The sequence below is a fragment of the Protopterus annectens genome, chromosome 5.part0 (genome assembly GCF_019279795.1).
Source record: "Protopterus annectens isolate FY-2018-M chromosome 5.part0, PAN1.0, whole genome shotgun sequence".
Classification (NCBI taxonomy): Eukaryota; Metazoa; Chordata; order Ceratodontiformes; family Protopteridae; genus Protopterus; species Protopterus annectens.
Window position 1 is genome coordinate 214725021 of NC_056735.1, and position 19895 is coordinate 214744915.

The 19895-nt window shown below is 40.5% G+C and overlaps 1 protein-coding gene across 1 annotated transcript in view; it reads left to right on the plus strand.

Annotated features, from left to right (window-relative positions):
* NOX4 (NADPH oxidase 4) overlaps positions 1–18411 on the plus strand; it is a 1166454-nt gene extending 1148043 nt beyond the window's left edge. The window contains exon 24 of the mRNA XM_044071824.1: positions 16636–18411. Within this exon, the coding sequence (XP_043927759.1) occupies positions 16636–16756 (121 nt within the window). The 3' untranslated portion in view covers positions 16757–18411. The remainder of the gene's footprint in view (positions 1–16635) is intronic.
* The last annotated feature ends 1484 nt before the right edge of the window (positions 18412–19895 follow it).

Here is a 19895-nt window from a genome sequence, read left to right on the forward strand (position 1 = left end):
ATTCAAAATGCTGACTCTTTACCAGCTGCTTTCTATGCTAGGCAAAGATGCATGGTTGGCAATCTAGACTTAAAAGAAGCATACCTGCACATCCCTATCAGGGAGTCTTGCAGAAGATACCTATGCTTCAAAGCAGGCTACATGCACTATCAGTTCTCTGCACTGCCCTTTGGCTTATCTACAGCGCCCAGGGTATTCACAAAGTGCCTAGCTCCAGTCATTGCATTTTGCAGGCAAAGAAATATTCAAATATACCCATACCTGAACGATTGTCTAATTCAGGCAGAAAGCCAGGACATACTTTTGAATCATCTGGCCTTTGTTCAAAGGGTGCTAACTTGTCTGGGGTACACCAGAAATGAAAATAAATCACACTTGGAACCCTGTCAACAAAGTATATTCCTAGGAGCAAGCTTAAATACAACTTCCCAGATGGCTTTCCTCACTCCAGAGAAACGGATTCATTTGATAACTTACTTCAAACAAGTGTCCGCAAAAAGCAGCTATCTGCAAGGCAAACTTGGGGTTGATGGCCTCCTGCATTCTTCTAATTCCATATGCAAGGCTGCATATCAGGAAACTACAATGGTATCTCAAAAGCCTATGGTGTCAACATTCACAGGATCTAGAAGCAATGATTCCTATCATACCTTGCCTATGCCTAGAGTTCCTTTGGTGGGCAGAGGCCTGCCACCAAAACAGGGGACTACCATTCACACTACCCCTTGCCCCCCAAACCTTAACAACAGATGCATCAGGCTATGCATAGAGGGCTCACCTGGCAGGGAAGTGCATTCAGAGCAAATGGAACCCAAGTCAAATGCACCTGTACATAAATCAAATGGAAATTTTAGCTGTACAGAATGCTCTGACAGCCTTCAAGGACCACATTCTTCCAGGATAACTAATAGTAAAGATGAACAACACCACTGTCATGTGGTACATAAACAAGCAGGGGGGTACACATTCTTACCCCCTCTGCAGACTAGCCATGGCATTGTGGAACACAGCCTTGAGCTACCAAGTGAATCTACAAGCTCAATTCCTGCCAGGAAAACTAAATACACTGGCAGACGCACTAAGCAGAAACCTCATGGACCCACACAACTGGAAACTGGAACCAAGGTTTTTCAACATGTTAACAAGCAAGTGGGGAAGCCCAGATATAGACCTGTTTGCCTCCCCCCATAACCATCAATTGGACAAATTTTGCACAAGGATTCCCCACAAACTAGCTTGGAAAGTGGATGCGCTATCCTTCAGCTGAAAAACCTATCAGTTTATGCCTTTCCTCCTCTGCCTCTGCTCTCCAAGGTACTACTAAAGATCAAACAGGACAAGACAAGGATGATTTTAATTGCACCAGACTGGCCTTGCCAACACTGGTACCCACTCTTGCACAGTTTGTCACGCTTGGCTCCATGGTACCTGCCTCAGACTCCTTCCCTGTTGTCTCAGCAGTAGAACCAGATTCTGCACCCTCAGCTGCAAACCCTGAACCTAGCAGCCTGGCTAATTACCTAATCTCTCCTTTACCATCCCTCAGTAAATCAGTGATGGATATCATTTTCGAGGGAAGGAGGCCTAGTACTAGAAAATTTTATGCTGCAAAATGGAAAAGATTTTGTGCCTGGAATCAGTCTCAAGGGATGAGCGCAGCAGTGCCCAATTTACCTCACATTCTACAATACTTGACTGAGATGCTTCATAAAGACTTCTCCTTTTCCTCCATCAAAATTCATGCCTCAGCCATTTCAGCTCATTACAGCACAGAGCCTCCCCCTTTTCTCTCACCCACTGCTCAAGCAGTTCCTCAGAGGGGCCAAAAATTTAAGGCCACCCAGGAGAGCTCCAGCTCCAGCCTGGGACCTTAACTTTGTCTTGGAGAAACTCACTCTTCCTCCTTTCAAGCCAGCTGCTACTGCAGATTTAAAATTCCTTTCCTGGAAAACAGCTTTCCTTTTAGCAATCACTTCTGCAAGAAGGGTATCTGAATTACTGGCCCTTATGGCAGTGGAGCCTTTCATCATCTTTCATGCAGACAGGGTGTCCCTCAAAACCAATCCCTCCTTCATGCCCAAGATGGTATCCAGTGTGGCTCTTAATCAGTCCATTCATTTGCCTACCTTCTTTCCTAACCCACAAAACAAAGAGGAATGGATACTGCTCTCCTTAGATGTGCACAGACAACTTAGAATTTACTTGGACAGGACTACACCTCAAAGGAAGTCTGAACAAATGCTGGTGGCATTTGCTGCAGGGACAGAGAGGAAAGCTATTTCAAAGCAAACCATTTCAAAATGGATAGGCCACTGCATTCATTTCTGCTATAAGCACCATGGAAAACCTATCCCACAGGGCTTCAGACCCCATTCAACCAGGGCTGCATCTATCTCCACAGCCTTTCTCAGGGGTGTTCCAACCAGGGACATCCTAGAAGCTGCTACCTGGAGTTCTGTACATACTTTCACCAAGCATTATCATTTGCCAATTTTCTCTAAATCCAGAGCTGGCTTTGCCACTGCAGTCTTGCAGGGTCTTATAGCTGGTCCTAATTCTATTTAAATCCCTCCTCCCAACCTTAGCTTTGGGAATCTACCCAAATTTAATGACTGCAACAGTGAAACATGAAGAACATAGTACAGTTGTGTACACTTACCATAAATGTAGATGTTCGAGTGTATTCACTGTTGCAGTCCTGGTTAACCTCCCTCTGGCCCCCTTTCTTCTTTTGGCTATACCTCTACTCTTCCTTACTATGCTCAAAAAGATTTTTGGTGTATTTGCTTTTTTGTTGGAGGTATAGCCTTGTAATTATAGATTTAATTGCTTCCCATTAGGGGGGCACCTGACATCTGGGGCAAGAAAAACTGGTGTAATGGTGTCAGCTGCATGTTTTATACCCCTGATGACCTGACATCATGGAAGAAGGGACAGCATCCGACGCAGGACCCAAGACCTTGTTAATCAGGCTGATTGAGGGCTACCGCAAGCAGATAACTCAAATGTAATGACTGCAACAGTGAATACACTTGAACATCTACATTTATGGTAAGTGTACACAACTGTACTTTTCCAGGTTTAGATTCCCCCTTGAATAACTTTGAACGTGCTATGATTTTAGAATATAACAGATGCAGTAAAAATGTCCTAATCAATACTTTCTTGGCATTCATAAGCCAAACAAAACCTTTGAGAAAATCACTCAGTTACAAAAAATTGGAACACACTCCCTTTAGCCCTTAGACTACTTAAAGACAAAAACGCCTTCAAGAAACAGTTTAAATCTTTTTTCCTATCAAATTAGATATGTTCATGCTCTAAACTAATACCCAAGAAACATTCAGGGATAACCTAACTTAACTGTATCACTTCTAGCTCTCTCTCTTACTACTACCTACACTTTTTTTTCCGTCATATTCCATACTAGTTAGCTCATGTTACACTCATTTTCCATAATCCCTTATTACTGTTCTTTAATTTACTTATTAACTTCCAAAGTTCACACAACTTTATCTGTATATTTACTTACTTCATGCTTAGTACCTTGTTTCAGCAATGTATTGACCTTAGTCTTACCATATGTCTGCTTAGATTCTTGCCATACTACATGAAAATTTCCATATATGTATTGTATTTCCATCCATTCTGTATATTCCTTTATTGCATGTTATGTAATTACTTCAGAAGTATGTATACTTAAAATGTGATCTGTGTTTATCTTTGTTCTTACTATTTGTTTACTTAAAACTTTTTTTTTTTTTGGGGGGGGGCTTTTTTCCTCAGGTCTCTGCTGAAAAAGGGCTTCTAAGAACCCAGACAGACTAACTCTGTTAACAAATGTAAAAATAAATAAATAAATAAAGGAAGAACTGGATATTTCCAATTAGATTCAAAGGGAACATTTATTCATATATAAAACTGCATGTAATGTCCAAAATATGGTTGAAATAGACCACAATTTTGATAGGCAGTTTGGATAGATGTCAAAGTGTGGGTTTTGCAAACAATGTTCATATGTTTTTGAAGCAGAAACTTTGAATCTTGAAAACAGAGGAACCACAGTACATTTTTACATGGGAAACTGTCAAACTAAGAGAGTTGTTTATTTGGCAATGTGCTCGACCATCCCTGCATTTTATTTTGGGAAAAGAGAAAGAAGTTTGGGTAAAAGAATTTATAAGCACAATTATGATATATATGGAATAAAACAGCAACCATGTGCTGTATAGATACTCTGTAAGTTGTATGCAGTTTGAGAGATTTCACTTTGAGATTCTTGAAAAAGTATCCCCCAATGCCAGGGGAGGGAAATGGCAAATTAGACTTGAGCACAAAGACCTTTTGTGGTGACCTAGGCTTAATGCCCTTAATTTTCCAGAACTTAATGAATTTCTTTCCATTCAACCATTACTTAAAGTTAATGCCATGAAATTGTAAGATTAAGATATATGTTAAACACTGGACATGAATATGTTGTTTTTTTGCAAACTGGTTTTATAAGTGTATTTTTATTAAATACTTTTTGCTGCAAGTGATTTTACTTAAAGGAAAGGCTTTAGTATATATTTGTATTATTTTTTTATTTACTGCTGTACTTATTTCAGGCATAGTTCTTTAAGATTATATTTATTGATTCATGTGACCTATTATTCTTAATTGTTCTTAAGCTAGTATTGTATTTAAAAGGAACTGAAAGGATGGGGTGGTTCAGATAAAGTTCTTACACAGGATGGAAATGCTTAATAAACAACATTTTTCTACAAGTTGTTTTCTGTGAATTAAATACCTGGTGACCACCTTTTCCAACGGTTTTAGTTCAGCTAATAATGTTTTAGCCACCTGGTTTGGTTAATTACATAAAGTAAAAAATTTGAAAGAGCTTACAATAAGTTTGTAAAAAATACACAATAGTATGCAACAAGTTTTGAGCAAATGTATCACAGGTAATGCATGACTGAAGAAAGCAGAACACAAGGTATAGTGCAGAAAAATAAAGTGAGGAGGAAAGAGGAGAGATTAAGTAATGCCCCTTTTTGGAGAACAGGTACATTTGGTTTATTGCTTTAGGTATAATTTTAGTTCCTTTTTGAAAATGGAGAGGTTGGTAGGCTGTCTTAGTTGTGGGGAACGAATGTCAGGTACAGCGGACAAGTATGGAGAAGATGTGTTTTGGTGACTGAAAGTTATATCTTGGTATATTGAGAGAGGGGTTTATTGGGAGAGATGATGTGGGCTTTAACTAGAGTTTTTTATGGAGTTTTAATGAAAGTGGTGGAAAGCTATTTAGGTGTAGCACTTTAAGGAATTGAGCTCCAAGTTGCAGTTTGGATCTTATTATAATAGTGGCCCGATTAGACTTGTGTGTGAAGCAGGGGTGTTTTCATGTAAAGGAGTTAGTAATGAAATGACAAATGGAGTTAGAGATGGTTTGGAGAGTGTTGATGTGTTTATGGAGGATGAGATAATTAGAGAAAGTGTGTATTCTAGTTCAGAGAGTAAGTCTCTTCAACTTATAGCTGAACTGGTGGAGGAGGTAAGAAAATTAGATTTTTCCTAATAATGAGTCATGTCAAAAAAGAGGTGTGGTACTATGTATTCAGTAAGAAAGAACCCCACTACTTTAGTTATCCATGTTTGTAATAGTAATATAATTAGTGAAGACTTGCTTATCTGGGCAATGCCACCAGTATTATTCACAGTCATACAAAGTTGCACATAACTGTTTATTCTAATTTCTGTTCAGCTTCTAACACTATGATGAGAACTTGCTCCGGGTATCCTCATGTTTAGCAAATGGAAAACTGTTGGGTGCTTTAATGTAGATCTTCTAGTAGTAAAGATGTTTCATGTTAACATTTCTTTATTAAGTTATAACTTTACAGAGCTGTTTAACACAAGCATCTGCGTAAATCAGTTTGATATACAAATTACATATAATTCTTTACAAAATTCCAACTAGCTGTGCTGGTATATGTGACATAGGGCAATACTGCCAGCCCAGCTATCTGTAATTTTGTAAATAATTCTATGTAATTTGCGAATATTGATATGATTTATAAAGAAGTGTCACATATGGCAATACTGTCAGCACAGCTATCTGTTATCTGGTATTTTATAAAAAATTATATGCATTAGAACTGTATGTTATGTGCACATTAAACTGCTAATACAAAAGCATCTGTTGAACAGGGTTTGTACAGTGCTGAGCTTCAAAAATATATCCACAGTGTACCATACTGGAATATAAAAGATTAACTGGCAAAACTTCAAGAAAATAAGTTGAAATTAAATTGTTTTATGATTGTGCTATAAAAGTTATCTCTCGGTTTCAGTGTAGCAGACACAGTGTCTAGAGCTAGAAGTTTTTGTATTGGCTTGGAAGAGAAGTAGTTACTAGGTTTCAGATGCAGAAGTGTTTATTGCTTTATGACTTCCTAGTAGTTGCACAGCTCTGAGCAAACATTTGAAGGTATGTATTTTTCACACAGAGATGTTAAATTCTATTAGTTTCTGACAGAGAGGTTTAGCTTGGAAACTGAAGTCAGGTGACAAAAAGTGATGCCATCCAAGCTAACCCAGCAGTAATATTTGATAGGGCAGTTTTTTCATCCCTTTCAACTTTCTGGTTTAAAAGCCTGCATTTGCAGGTTTACGTTTGTTTAAGCTCTGCCTAGCGGCTCTGAGCTGAGGTAAACTATTTCTGGTGCCAGAAAGTCTGGTCTTCAGTTTTTCCCTTGAATCTTGCCAGTTCTTTCTCTCTTGCACTTCAAATGGCTTAATTGCTTTGCACTTCAGTAGGATGTTGTAGCAGGCCTAAGTGCCATCAGCACTAGTTGTTCTTCATGGAAATAGCTCCAGTACCTAGTAGTTATAATCACCCCTCCTGGCATGATTAAAGGGGAGTTCTCTGTGCTTTCTCCTATTAACCTTGTGCACTTGAGCATTCTGAGGCAGTGTAGCAACTGCCTCATGTACACAGACACCCGTCTCCTCTTACCTCCCAACACTTAAGACTTGTGAGAGATGCACTTATATCACCAAATTGAAGCCATGCACTATCCAGCCAAGACTGGACTAGCTGGTCAAGAGGAGAAGGTCAAGATCTGCACCACACCAAATGGAACACATAGCTCTCCAGAACACTCATCACATCTCTCATATACAAACACAAACCACAAGCCAACCTTTGCAGAGGCTCTCAATAGAAATTTACTCAAACAGCAGACCTCCATGACAGAAATGCACTCAACCACCACAGCACAGCACAAACCACAGGAAACATAGCTCAACTCATAGTGTTCCCCTCAACTTAAGCCCCTAAGGCTTAACACCTTGCCCAATACACTAATCATAGGTGACTCAATAGTGAGGCATACAAATGTCCCACTCATTAGGTTGAATAAGGAGAAGGTAACAGTCATCTATCTATCAGGTGCCAGAATGCGACACATAACACATGCATTCAGGTAACTCTACAACAAGTACAAGTATGACTCTGTCATTGTCCATGTGGGTGTGAATGACCTGAGATGCACCTCCCTGGACAAAGAGACATGGTGGAGCTCTCAGATTATGTGACCCAGATAAGTATGACCCTAGCCCAGAGCAGTATCCTACCATCAACCAGAATGATATCACAGTACAAACAAAAAATGATTGACTTCAACAATTGTCTAAGTTTCTGGTGTCATTCTAAGGGGATCCAATATGTCTCTCCTTGGGATGACATGATTGACAGACCTCAGTGCTTTGCCAGAGATGGCCTGCATCTGTCACCTCTGGGTTTCCGGGTACTGTCAAAGGTTCTTGCCACCTCTGTAGTGCCTTTTTTAGGTGGTGTTCCAAAGATCAAATTACCACCGTAATAGCTATAAATAAATGCAGTCTGAGGGTCATGCTGCTCAATGGTAGAAATCTAAATCTCAAGATGCACTCACTCGAAGCACTCCTCAAAATGGAGAACATCGACATTTGTGCTGTAGCAGACACCTGGTTTAAAGCGGCAGAAAGCACCCCTGTGCTACCAGGTTATAACTCATTCCACACCTTTCAGCCTCAAAACATGGACCGTAGCTCCAAAGGCAGTAGTGTCTAAATATTCATAAAGGATATGCACATCTCCAGACTAGTAGCCCAGCATAATGCATCTGAGACACTTCAGGTCCAACTAACATTGGGTAAGATGGCGATCCAGGTCATAACCTGCTATAGGTCCCCAACCATGTCCCTAGACTCTCACTCCACATTCCTAATCACCCTGGAATCTGTCAAGGTCCAACCCAATACTCTCGAGACTTCAACTACCGCTCCATCAACTGGGAGAACTATTCAGGCCCCAATGCTTCCTGGAATTCATTTTCAATGCCCTGGACCAGCTCATTCTGATCCACACTACAGGAAGCAACATCCTTGATCTGGTTATTACTAACATTGGTGACTGTTGCTCTACACCAGTAGTTAATCCCTCCCTGGTCAGATCTGACCATAAACTAATCACCATGGAAATCCACATCTCACCCACACCCCCGCAAAGGTAACCACCTTGAAAAACTTCTCCAAAGCTGACTTTTGGGCTCCTAAAAACAGAGGTGGCTAACTTCACGGCACCCATGCCAATGGAAAATAGCTGCATGACTGCCGAACATTTACCAGTGCACTGTACAAACACGTACATAAATGCATGGAACTAGCCATACCCAACAGAAGCAATATGCTCTCCTCCAAAAAAGGAAGCCAATTTGGTGGTCCCTTGCCATAAGTAAACTCTACAACAGAAGGAAGAAACTGTTGCAGGAAAAAGATGAAGTCCCAAGACTGGAAAAACTCCCTTATCAGCCTCAACAAAAAGTTGATATCCCTCATCAAATCCTCTAAAGCCAGCTATGAAGGCAGAATTGTGGCAGACACTAAAAACAATCACAAAGCATTCTATAGTTATGTCAAGAACCTCCACGGCAATGCCCAGATTTGCTCTGAGTTACTGCACAATGGTACATCCTACACTGAGCCAACAGATATTGCCAACAGATTCAGTACCAACTTTACCCCTCTCACCCCCCCTAAAGGACCAATCACAATACCAGAAGAATGCCAGGCACACCCAGCATTACTGTAGCACAGGTTAAAGCTTCATTGTCCAAGGCCAAGAATACAGCTTCAGTGGGACCCAATAATATCCCTGGCTGTGTTCTACATGAACTACAAAGCGAACTGGCACCACATCTGTGTGCCCTCTTCAGTCACAACCTCACCTCAGGCTTTGTCTCTACTGAATGGCACACTGCTACAGTCATCCTTCACCATAAAGGGGGAGCAACTACAGACCCTGAGAATTATTGCCCCATTAGCCTGATGAGTTTGATATGTAAAGCTGTGGAGCACATCATCATGGATCTGATTAACAAAGATATAGGAAATCTCCAAACTCTAGACCCCACGTAATTTGGCTTTGTGAAAGGAAAATCATGCCTGCTCAATCTTTCCCAGGTGTGTATGTGTTTGTATAGCAATCAAACCTCAGAGTGTATAGCAATCAAACCTCAGAGTGTGTGTGTGTGTGTGTGTGTGTGTGTGTGTGTGTGTGTGTGTGTGTGTGTGTGTCAGCTACTTGTGCAGGGACATGAAGCACTGGTTGGATAGAGAGGGTGCTGGAAGTTTTGGGCTGCCAGTCATCTGAAATCTCAACCCTATAGCTGTGCCAGTGGGAAGTCGTATTGGGGATCTGGAGAAAGAGAGAAATTATCCCAAACTGCCTGTGATATCTGTGTGCTCTTAAGAGAAATTGCACTTTACTGTGTATGTAGTTGTCATCCTCCCATTGTGTACATCCCCCACTGTTGACAGTGGTGAGTATTGAGGCTCCGTGATTACTGTGCCAGTGCTGAGGCATTACAGCATATGTTACACATCTACTGCCCTACTTCTCCTGGCAAAGCTGGCAATACCGCATATCATCACCCCCCCCCCTTTGAAGACTCAAGCTAGTTTTTCAAGTGATCCTGGAGAAATGTTGCTTGAGAGGAATGAGCCTGTCTAGGAATACATTAACCTGTAACCTGTCTTGAGAAACCAATTGCATTGGCATTGCTGACCCACTACACTACTGCACTGCCATATCATATGCCTGCAACTCTCAGCTCTACGTTAGTAACTTGGCATTTTGCTGGCTGGCTTGATGTAGCCATAGATCCCCATCAGACTTCTCTTGCCACCTACTGCAAATACTTAGCACAAAGGCCTACCTATTATGGTAAGGCTTCATTATTTTAACATGGGACAGTTTGTGACCTTGCCTCCTGCCTAGCAGTTCTATCATGTAGTTGACATCACTGATCGTCCTTACCCCTTTGAAGGGTCTGTCCCAACTGCCTGCAGCTTAATGTGTCTGACAGGAATGAGAACCATAACCTGCTGTTCCATAGCCTACTCTCAGGCTCAAGCATTCCTGTCATACCAGACCATTTTTTGTTCTTGCCCTCCTGCCAGGTTCTCCTGGGGCAAGCCCATGAACTCCCTTAGCCTTGTACTGAGGTTTAGGGGTCTATATTAGAACATCAAAAGTTTAATGGTTCGAATCACTAAAGGTCGACCTTTAATGATTGAACCATTAAAATTTCAAATATTCAGAAAGAATAAATTAAAAAAAAAAAAAGAAAACCTAAAGGGTGTAGGCAGGGGGGGCAAGCCCCCCTGTGCCCCCACCCACCCACCGCTACTTAAACATACCAACTCCAAGACCACACTACATTGAATAAACAGAAATCTCCCCTTATGGAGATTTCGTTTACCTGTTCGACGTTCTGCACTTTTGCTATTCTGGTGTCGACAATGTCGGATTCGACATTACCGGCTTTTGAGAATATAATAGGTGACTGAGGTTTAGTACATATGCCAAAACAGACTCCTTGTGGGATTTACACTCAGCCTTCCCCTCATTACAAATCAAATGTAAAGGCCCCCTCATCCTATGCCCATACAGCAACTCAGTAGGTGAAAGACCTGTGGGTTCCTGGAGGACTTCTCTATATGCAAACAGCAAACAGGGCAAATATTTGTCCCACTCTCTCTTAAACTGGTCTGAAAATGCCCGGAGCAAGGTCTTTAGTGTAGAATTTAACCTCTTCACAAGACCAGTAGTGTGGGGATGGTAGGGGGTGGCCTTCAGGTGCTTCACTCCACAGCACTTCTACAGACAAGCCAGCAGGTCTGACATGAAATTGGCACTTCTGTCAGTCAGTATTTCTCTTGAGAAACCTACCCTGCTAAAAATCTCTTAACAAAGCTTTTGCCACCTTCTCTGCCTCAATGGACAACAGAGCCACCACTTCAAGGTGTATAATAGCATAATCTACCACCACCAGGACATACTTCTTCCCTTTGGAGATTGGGGTACTCAGAGGTGCCACAATATCCATAGCTACCTTCTGAAATGGCTCCTCAATCACAGGCAAAGGCATCAAAGTAGCTTTAACCTTGTCTCCTGCCTTGCCTACTTTTTAACACTACTCACAGGTCCTACACTACCCTGTTACATCCCTTGCAGTAACTCTAAAAGACACCAAACACTTTATTGCAGTCCCAGGCCAATAAAAGTTCTGCATAATACATCTCTTAGTACACTTTATGCCCATATGACCTGCAACAGAATGTCATGGTTTATGCCTAGAACTGCCAGATGGTAGGCTCTAGGCACTACCAAAGGCTCCATTACCTCACCTTCTAGCCTTCCCTCAGGGGTCTTCTCTCTATATAATTACCCTTTGTTCCAGTATACAGATTCCTCTCTTTCTTAAGAATCAGGCACCTCCCTTGCTACCTCCATCAAGCCTTTTAATGTAGGATCCGAGAGCTGAGCCTTTCTGAACTCTTTCTTTGTGACCCTTCCCAACTCCCCTTCCATAGGAAGCCTGGTATCTTCTGACAGTGGTGCCTCACTGTCAACCTGAGTACTACCACTCACCTCTGCCCTTACAGTCACTCTGTCCAAGGGAACATCAGTACCTACCAGCAGCTGTAGCTCACCTTCAGGCTCACTGCTACAGGATAGCTCCCTCACTGAAATTACCACTTCACCAGCCCTGGCTTCAGGTGTGGGGACTATCCAGGTCTCCTCCAGGCTACCAGACCAACATCTGTCTCCAAACCTGACTGCATATAACTGCATGCACCTAAGGTACTGCATTATCAAAATCATTCCCTATCAAGACATCTGCAGGGATATCCTCAAATACACCTACTGATTTGCTTCCTTTTCTACACTTCCAGTCAAGGTGAACCCTGGCCAAAGGCATTCAGACTGGGGTCTCTCCTAAAGCTCTGACTGGAGTGGACTGCCCAAGCAAGTACTGCTCCTGTTTAACCACTGCAGGCTTCACAATGGTTATGTCAGAGGCTTTGTCTCTCTTAGCAGTGGACTGTATTCTAACCTCTAAGATCAGATATAAACTCTGGTGATAGTTTAGTACTCCCATTGTCTCCAGACAACTTACCACTGGCATACTGTTATTCCCACTTCCTGGCTACCCCTCATTTTGTTCCCAGCCTTACTTTTGTGGACATCTATATGATACATGGCCCCACTGGCTGCATTTAAAACATTTAACCCTTTATCCTGGTCATGTACCTGAACAAGTGGCTTCATCTGCTACTGGTGGAATCTGTTGGGGTGGTTAACTCTGCCCACCATGGGTTCCCTTATATCGATGTGCACTACTGGTTATCCTCTTCTTGTGCATTGATGTCCTGCTTGGTAAATAGAGATCCCCTTTTTTCCACAGCTCATCTGCAGAGTTACACTCTCAGTCTGCTGACCAGATTCTTGTGCACTCAGGCAAAGGTCTGCCAGTCCTTCAAAAATGGGGATTTGACACCTACTCACCCACCTATGAAAATAAGTGCTTAACTCACCAATATAATCGCACACACTTTCATCTCACTTTGCCTCTATGCACACAAAACATTTTTTCTGTAAGCTTCAGGTGTTAGCTTTAAACATTCTAGAAAACAATAGTTTCAACAATCAATATCAGATAATTTAGACACAGCAGTTGCAGCTTTACCATGGAGTAAGTGGGTGAGGAAACTTACCAAGAACCCTTGGTCAACATTATGCTATTTACATTCTCTTTGAAATATATGAATAAAACTATCAAAATTATCACCCTCAGTAAATTGTGGAAGATATTTACTGACTTTTATTGCTTCTGGGGTTCATTTATTCCCTTCCCCGTTACTTCCATGACCCTGGCAATGATTCAGCATCTCCCTCATCTTCTCATTGTATTAGGCCTCCAAACACTGCAGTCTCACTGCCAATTCTCATTCCATCTGTTTTGCCTGCTACAGTCTCTCCGCTGATTTTAATTCCAAGCCTTTGGCCTCCAGTTCACGTCTCTTTAACTCCAGAAGGATTTTTAAGTCCTCTAAGGAAAAGGTGAACTGTCCTGTTTCTGAGTGCTGCAAATTTCCGTCACCAGTCTGGTTATCCTCCTGGTTGCTGGTCTGAGCTGTGACTAAAGCTCAAATCATTTCCTCATTATTCAGATTGGCATACACCAGTCCTTTGGCTATGCACACCTTAATCAACTGATTCTTTGTTGGCTTGCCCTAATTCTCTGCTGACATATTTGCCTGCTATCCCTGACAAAATTAAATTAAAAATAAATAAAAAAATGTTGTGAAAATGGAACTCTGTATGTTTACCTTGTTGCTGCTAAGATTATACACAGGCCTTCAGTGACAACTGCCTACAGGCTACAGAAGTTCAATTCATATCCAAACCAGTGCTCACCAATAGGTGATGTCCCCTCTGTGGGCCAGTAATCAAGGAGGCTGAATCTTCACCAATGACACTGGAGAGGGGCATTCACTTGGAATAAAAATGGATACACCCAGTATTTCCAGATGCAGCTCTCTGTGTCAGTCATAATTTCCCTTAAGCATACATAGGGAACACACTCAGTCCATGGTCTGGATTTGTCTCTCCTGTCTCCCTCCATGTCCTCAGTAAAACTCCCCACTGGCACAGCTATAGAGGTGAGTCCTCAGCCGAGTGTCCAAGCCAAGTCCTCCAGCACCCTCTCTGTGAAATCAGCACTTGGTATCCCTGCTCCAAGCAGCTGACACACACTCTCTTTTAGATTTGATTTTCACACACACACACACACACACACACACACACACACACACACACACACCTGGGAAAGGCTGGCAAAGATTTATGTCCCCTTCTGACCAGACTATAAGGTAGTTACTGCCACCAGACACTGCAAAACCAGCTACTCTAAAGCTGTTACAATGGTACCCAATTATATTGAGTGAAATTAATATTAGTACAAATGGTAGTGTTTTGACCAATGCAGTAAGGCTTTCAGGAGTGGACACAGAGTCACCAAATAGATATAAGTACTCTAAAAGATTAAAATGTTCTGTAAAGGACCAGACACAATGAAAAGTTTAAATATATTTTATAATAAATAATAAAACAACATGAAAATACAAAATATATATTTAAAATAAACACCAGAGTTTTAATCACAGGAAGTATGAAAATAACACAAATGAATAGATTCACAGATAAAGGAAAAACAGTACTTAACTAATCTCACTATATTTTCCTGTCTGATCCAAAGAATTACTATTCCCTGGTTCACTTACTAGGTATAGCAAGGCAAGATGAAGTAGGTGAGAGATCCTTCTTTGTCAAACTACAAAACAGACTGCTATGAGACTTCAGTCTCAGCTAATATTAAAACATTATTTTAGTGATGTATTACAGAATGGCATCACATATATCTGGTCATCTAACTTCTGGTTCCCATGCTATCCCCTTGGCTAGACGCTGCCAGGATTTAGCACATATGTGTCAATAATGCACACACATAGAGCTTGATAAGATCTGTTGCAGCTTCTGGAAGTCATAAAACCATAAAACACTTCCACTCTTCCAGATTAGCAATTAGTTTACCCCAAAGACTTACCAGAAAGCTTCCTAGTACACACTTTTTGTCTCTGGCTACAGTGAGGTCTGTAAGATGCAGTCTTTATGGCCTAAGCCAGATAAGTTAATTTCAAACTATTTTTCAAAGTTATCTGGAATGGGACTGTGATTAACCCCTTGTCTTCCAGTATCCTTTGTTACAACATATACTTTTCAGCAGTTACCATAATACATGTATATTTCTTCCTCTGTTCAGCAGGACATGCTGGTGATACATGTTTAACACAATCATCTGTAGAAATCAGTTTGATATACAAATGACATATACTTCTTTACAAAATTCCAGCTAGCTATGCTGGCATATGTTACACATCCACTGCCCTACTTCTCTTGGCATAACTGACAATATCTCACATTATCATAGTTACAATAATTGACAATGTTTTTAGTTTATGAAAACCTCATACTCTATAACAGTTTTCTGCCTCACTTCCCAACTTTAGCATACTCTGACAATTTCTTTTTTCCTCATTTGAATTAGGCTTTTCTCATTATTACCCTAATATGTTTCCCAGAACTTTCATAAAATTCAAGCAATTGTAGTCAGCATCTGTGACTTCATCTACCCAGCTAAGGAATGAACATCATTGCATTGGAAAAACATACCATTTTCCAGTCACTGATCTTCATATTCACTTAAGTTTTTTTTTTTATGAAAAGTACTGCTTCATGTTGAAAACCAAAGCATGAGTAGAAACCTCTCTGTATGACCTATGCACACAGGAAAACAACAGTCTGACTTTCCTAAGACCTTTCTTCCTCCTAACGATAGATAATAAAGTTTTGGTAAGACTGCAGCAGCAAACTGGAAATAACCACATAAAGCCTAAGGAAACTGCACTGATTTCAGACAAGAGCTAAATGTCAGAACCAAAGCATTCTGCTGTACCTACTTTAGGGATGTACCACAGTTATCCTTAATCCAAATTAGAGTACTGGTCCCACAAATGTTTCGACTTTAATAGTAAGTAATACATAAGTAAATGTGTAAATATATCAGTATTTTTTCACAGTGGTGGATCACCAGTATATTGGGAAATAGCTTTTTTTTGAAAATATGTATGCTAACACATGTATGTTGATTATGTACATTATGTCTATGCTATGTGTAAGCATGTTAATTATGCACACTAAATCTACGATAAGATGTTTTGAAGAAAATATGCTGTTATATTGTTTAGTAAATGTGGCTAACAATTGTGCTGAGAAACCCATGTTGTGAAATTTTTTTTACATTTTGAAATGAGTATATGGGTTAAATGTATGCAAGCAAATGTATGTTAAGATGGTTCTTTTTAGAATATGACTGCTGTAATTCATGGATGTAACCTGAATGTATTAACTGCTGTAGGAAACTGAAAAAAGAAGTAGCTGTATAGTTATCTAAATGCTAGAAGCATAGTAAATGCAAATAAGTGTAATGTAAATGTTCTGTCTAGAAGCTATTTTAAATCCCAAAGTTCAAAAAATATTTGCTCTTTCTAAGACACTGCTCCGACATTAATTTCAGTTAAGTCTGGCTTCAAAAAATTTCAGGACTTAGAACAAAGGGCTGGTACATTTTTGTAACAAATGTCTATGCAGATTTTTGCATTAAGTGAATACTGTATCTAAAATATTTTTCCTTCTTCCAGAGAAACCATTGGAGTTTTTTGCTGTGGGCCAAAAGGAATATCCAAGGTTCTTCACAAGCTCAGTAACAGTGCTAATTTGTACCAGACAAAATTTGAATACAACAAAGAGTCCTTTAGTTAAATTTCAGTGAAAGATCATTGATACAGAAAGGGAAGGAAAATGTATGCACAAGAAATCAGTGTACTCAGGAAAACCAGTGCAATTGTTTTATGAACTTAAAGTATCAGCCTACAACAGATTAATGTAATATGTCAGGTATGAAGATAGTCGTATGGAAACAGTTGTGTTGTAAAATGTCAGCCTACTACATGCTGGTACAGTCCAGCACATTTCTACAAGGTCATACGGGAAGAGTCGAGTTATAAAAAGTCAGTCTCATAAAGGCTGATGAAATGTGTTTGAAAAGGACATGATCATAATGAAAACAATTGTGTTATTTATTATTTAAACATATCAATTGCTGCAAACCAAAGGGCGTATTTATAAGTATGTTTTATTGTGTTTCATCCGATTCATTTCATTTGTAATATTTATCTTTTGGGTGGTCATCAAGCAACTCTGTCAAGGCAGTATTTTCAGGAAATGCAAATTCCTTAAAAGGATGCTTATTAACTCATTATGCAAAACTGTATGCATATCCTTTGTTGAACTGATTATGCAATGCTACCATTATTTTGTTCAGTCACAAAGATGTTGTCTAAAGATTTTGAACTTGTAGTGAGAAAGAGGACAGGAATTAATTTCCAGTGTGTAACCTCTGCCACTGTTTTTAGACTCAAACAATCTGTTATGCATTGTTCAGAAATGGAATGTTTAAATAATTAGGGAAACAAGTGGAATGTTTAAAATTTCTACTAGTCAGGGTATGTTCTACTTTTTTCAGTTTTAACAGAGCAGCAGTGCTGAAATTGCATTCATCACCTTTGTAATATAAAACTTTCATCAGTAGATAATCCAGTTTATACTAAAGTCCAATTTCACATTGGTAGGGACTGGAATATAGACAAACATACACACACACACACACACACACACACACACACACACACACACACACACACACACACACACTAATGGGTTATGATTTTGAGATGCAGATCAGTAATATCCAATTTCTCCAAACAATCAACATATAAAGTAAAAAATATCTCCGTGTGTAGTGAAAGGCAAGATTAACCATGTCCAGCATGCACATGGCTATGGCCCTTTCAACTGCTTTTTTAAACTTCAGCCTCAGGGTGGTTTATTTATTTTTAATGATTCAAGAATTCACTGAAGAGGATCTCAACTGCATACCCAATTATAAACTTTTTTGGCAACTTCATCTCCAATTTACTTGCTATTTTTGTCTCTACAGTATTGGCGTAACCTGTACTTAATATTTCTTACACTTGTACTTCTCCTGAGTTTCTCAGGCAGTGAGGTTCAGAATCTGAATCCTTTTATTTCCCCAAAGATTTCATTTATCTCTATTTGCTTTTGACAACAAGTTGGTCATCATCCACCTTCTTTATATACAGGGCAGATTTGTGATCTTATTGCCATATACTCCCTTAACAGTTCATTTTATAGACCTGTCTTACACTACTCAAATCAACTCTAAAGAACCATTTATATTAACAAATATGATATGTTTTTCAGTCTATTCTTCATATATTTCTTGCTATGATACCATGCCAGTCAAAAGTTACTTTAATGAACTAAAAATGACTGCAAAAATGTGTAAAAGTGAGTGAGACTGAATGTGCAAAAATGAGATTTCTGTGTCTTGGAGTATTCACAATGTTCATCGTGTTACCCTGCTGCAGTCATCACACTTGGGTTATCCTGCCATCAGGCGGTCCAAGTGATTGCGGAATTCCAAAGTCTTGGTCCGGCGTCGGTTGCTGTCGCTTCTTCCCTGATGTCAGTGCCTCAGGGGTATACAAGAGGCATCCAACACCATTTTCTTCAGTCTTTCTTGCTGCGTAGTGCCCGAAGCAGAAGCAGTTCGCAAGTGCCGGTTGACCGACACATGAGATTTTCGATTTGAATTTCAGTCCGAAGTCTTCAGTAAAGATAAGTGCCCAGTTGGGGAACATTTTCTTGCCTCAGTCCGATGTCCGAAAAAGTTAACAATTGCATTTCTTGTGGGAAGCAAATACCTCATAAGGACTTCCATTCCTATTGTATTCCTTGCTTAGGCCCAGACCACGATGTCACAGGTTGTCGGTTTTGCACTAGGTTTAATAAACGCACTATCAAACGCCATTTTGACTTCGCATGGCATTACTTTGGTAGGAAATTCAATTATATCATGCCTTCAGAGCAGCCGACGACTGCAATTCATAAAAAACGCACACAAGGATAAGGACAGGCAGCCTAGGAATAAGCCAGACCCCGAGGCCTCAGCTGGGCCTGTCACTGGTTCTTCGGTTTTCAGTGAGGCGCCTACGCAGCCCCTGACGACCGCAGAGCTAGAACCCCAGACAGCTGCCGACTCCCAAGCGGAGTCTACTAGGCCGGCGCAGCCATCTACCAACACTGGAGCAGATTTAGACACAGGTGCAGAGGTAACACCTTCAGTTGCAGAAGGTGTCTTCAGACCAACTACACTCACCATTAAATCTTATGCTAAGCTTAAAACTCCTTTAAAACCTAAGAAAACTGTTCATCAGTCTACAGGTCAAGGCCCCATGCCTAAGAAACAGATGCTTAAGATGGCTAAAGATTTAATTACCCTTATCAGGGGTTCCCATCCCCCTCCTGATAAAAGACCAAGACAAGAGGAGGATTATGCATCCTCTGACCAGGTTTCTCTCTCCTCAGATTCTTCTGAGGAACAGGATTACACTTTTCCACCTTATGAGGATTCTGATGCTGAAGACTCTATTCCCTCAGCATCTCCTCCTGAAGACTATTCCTTTGCGGAAACATTACATACCATGAGGGAACATTTCCACTGGGAAGGCCAGGATTACTCAGATTCTAAGAAAAGGCTCTGAGAGTTCCTTCTGTTACCCCAGTACAGACCTCTTGCTTTTCCTCCTGTTTTAGATATTGTGGATGATGTCTACTTGGAGTCTAGTTTAAATCCAGACTCTCTACCTCCTGCTCCAGCCAAACCAGACAGATACTACAGAGTACCTGACACACACAAATTCCTATATAAAAGCCCTGTAGCTGATCCAGAAACCATAACCCAGGGTCCTAAGGGAGCAAAGGCTTCTATTGCTAAAAATCCTGTGCCCTCTGAAAGAGATTCCAGAGCCCTAGATAG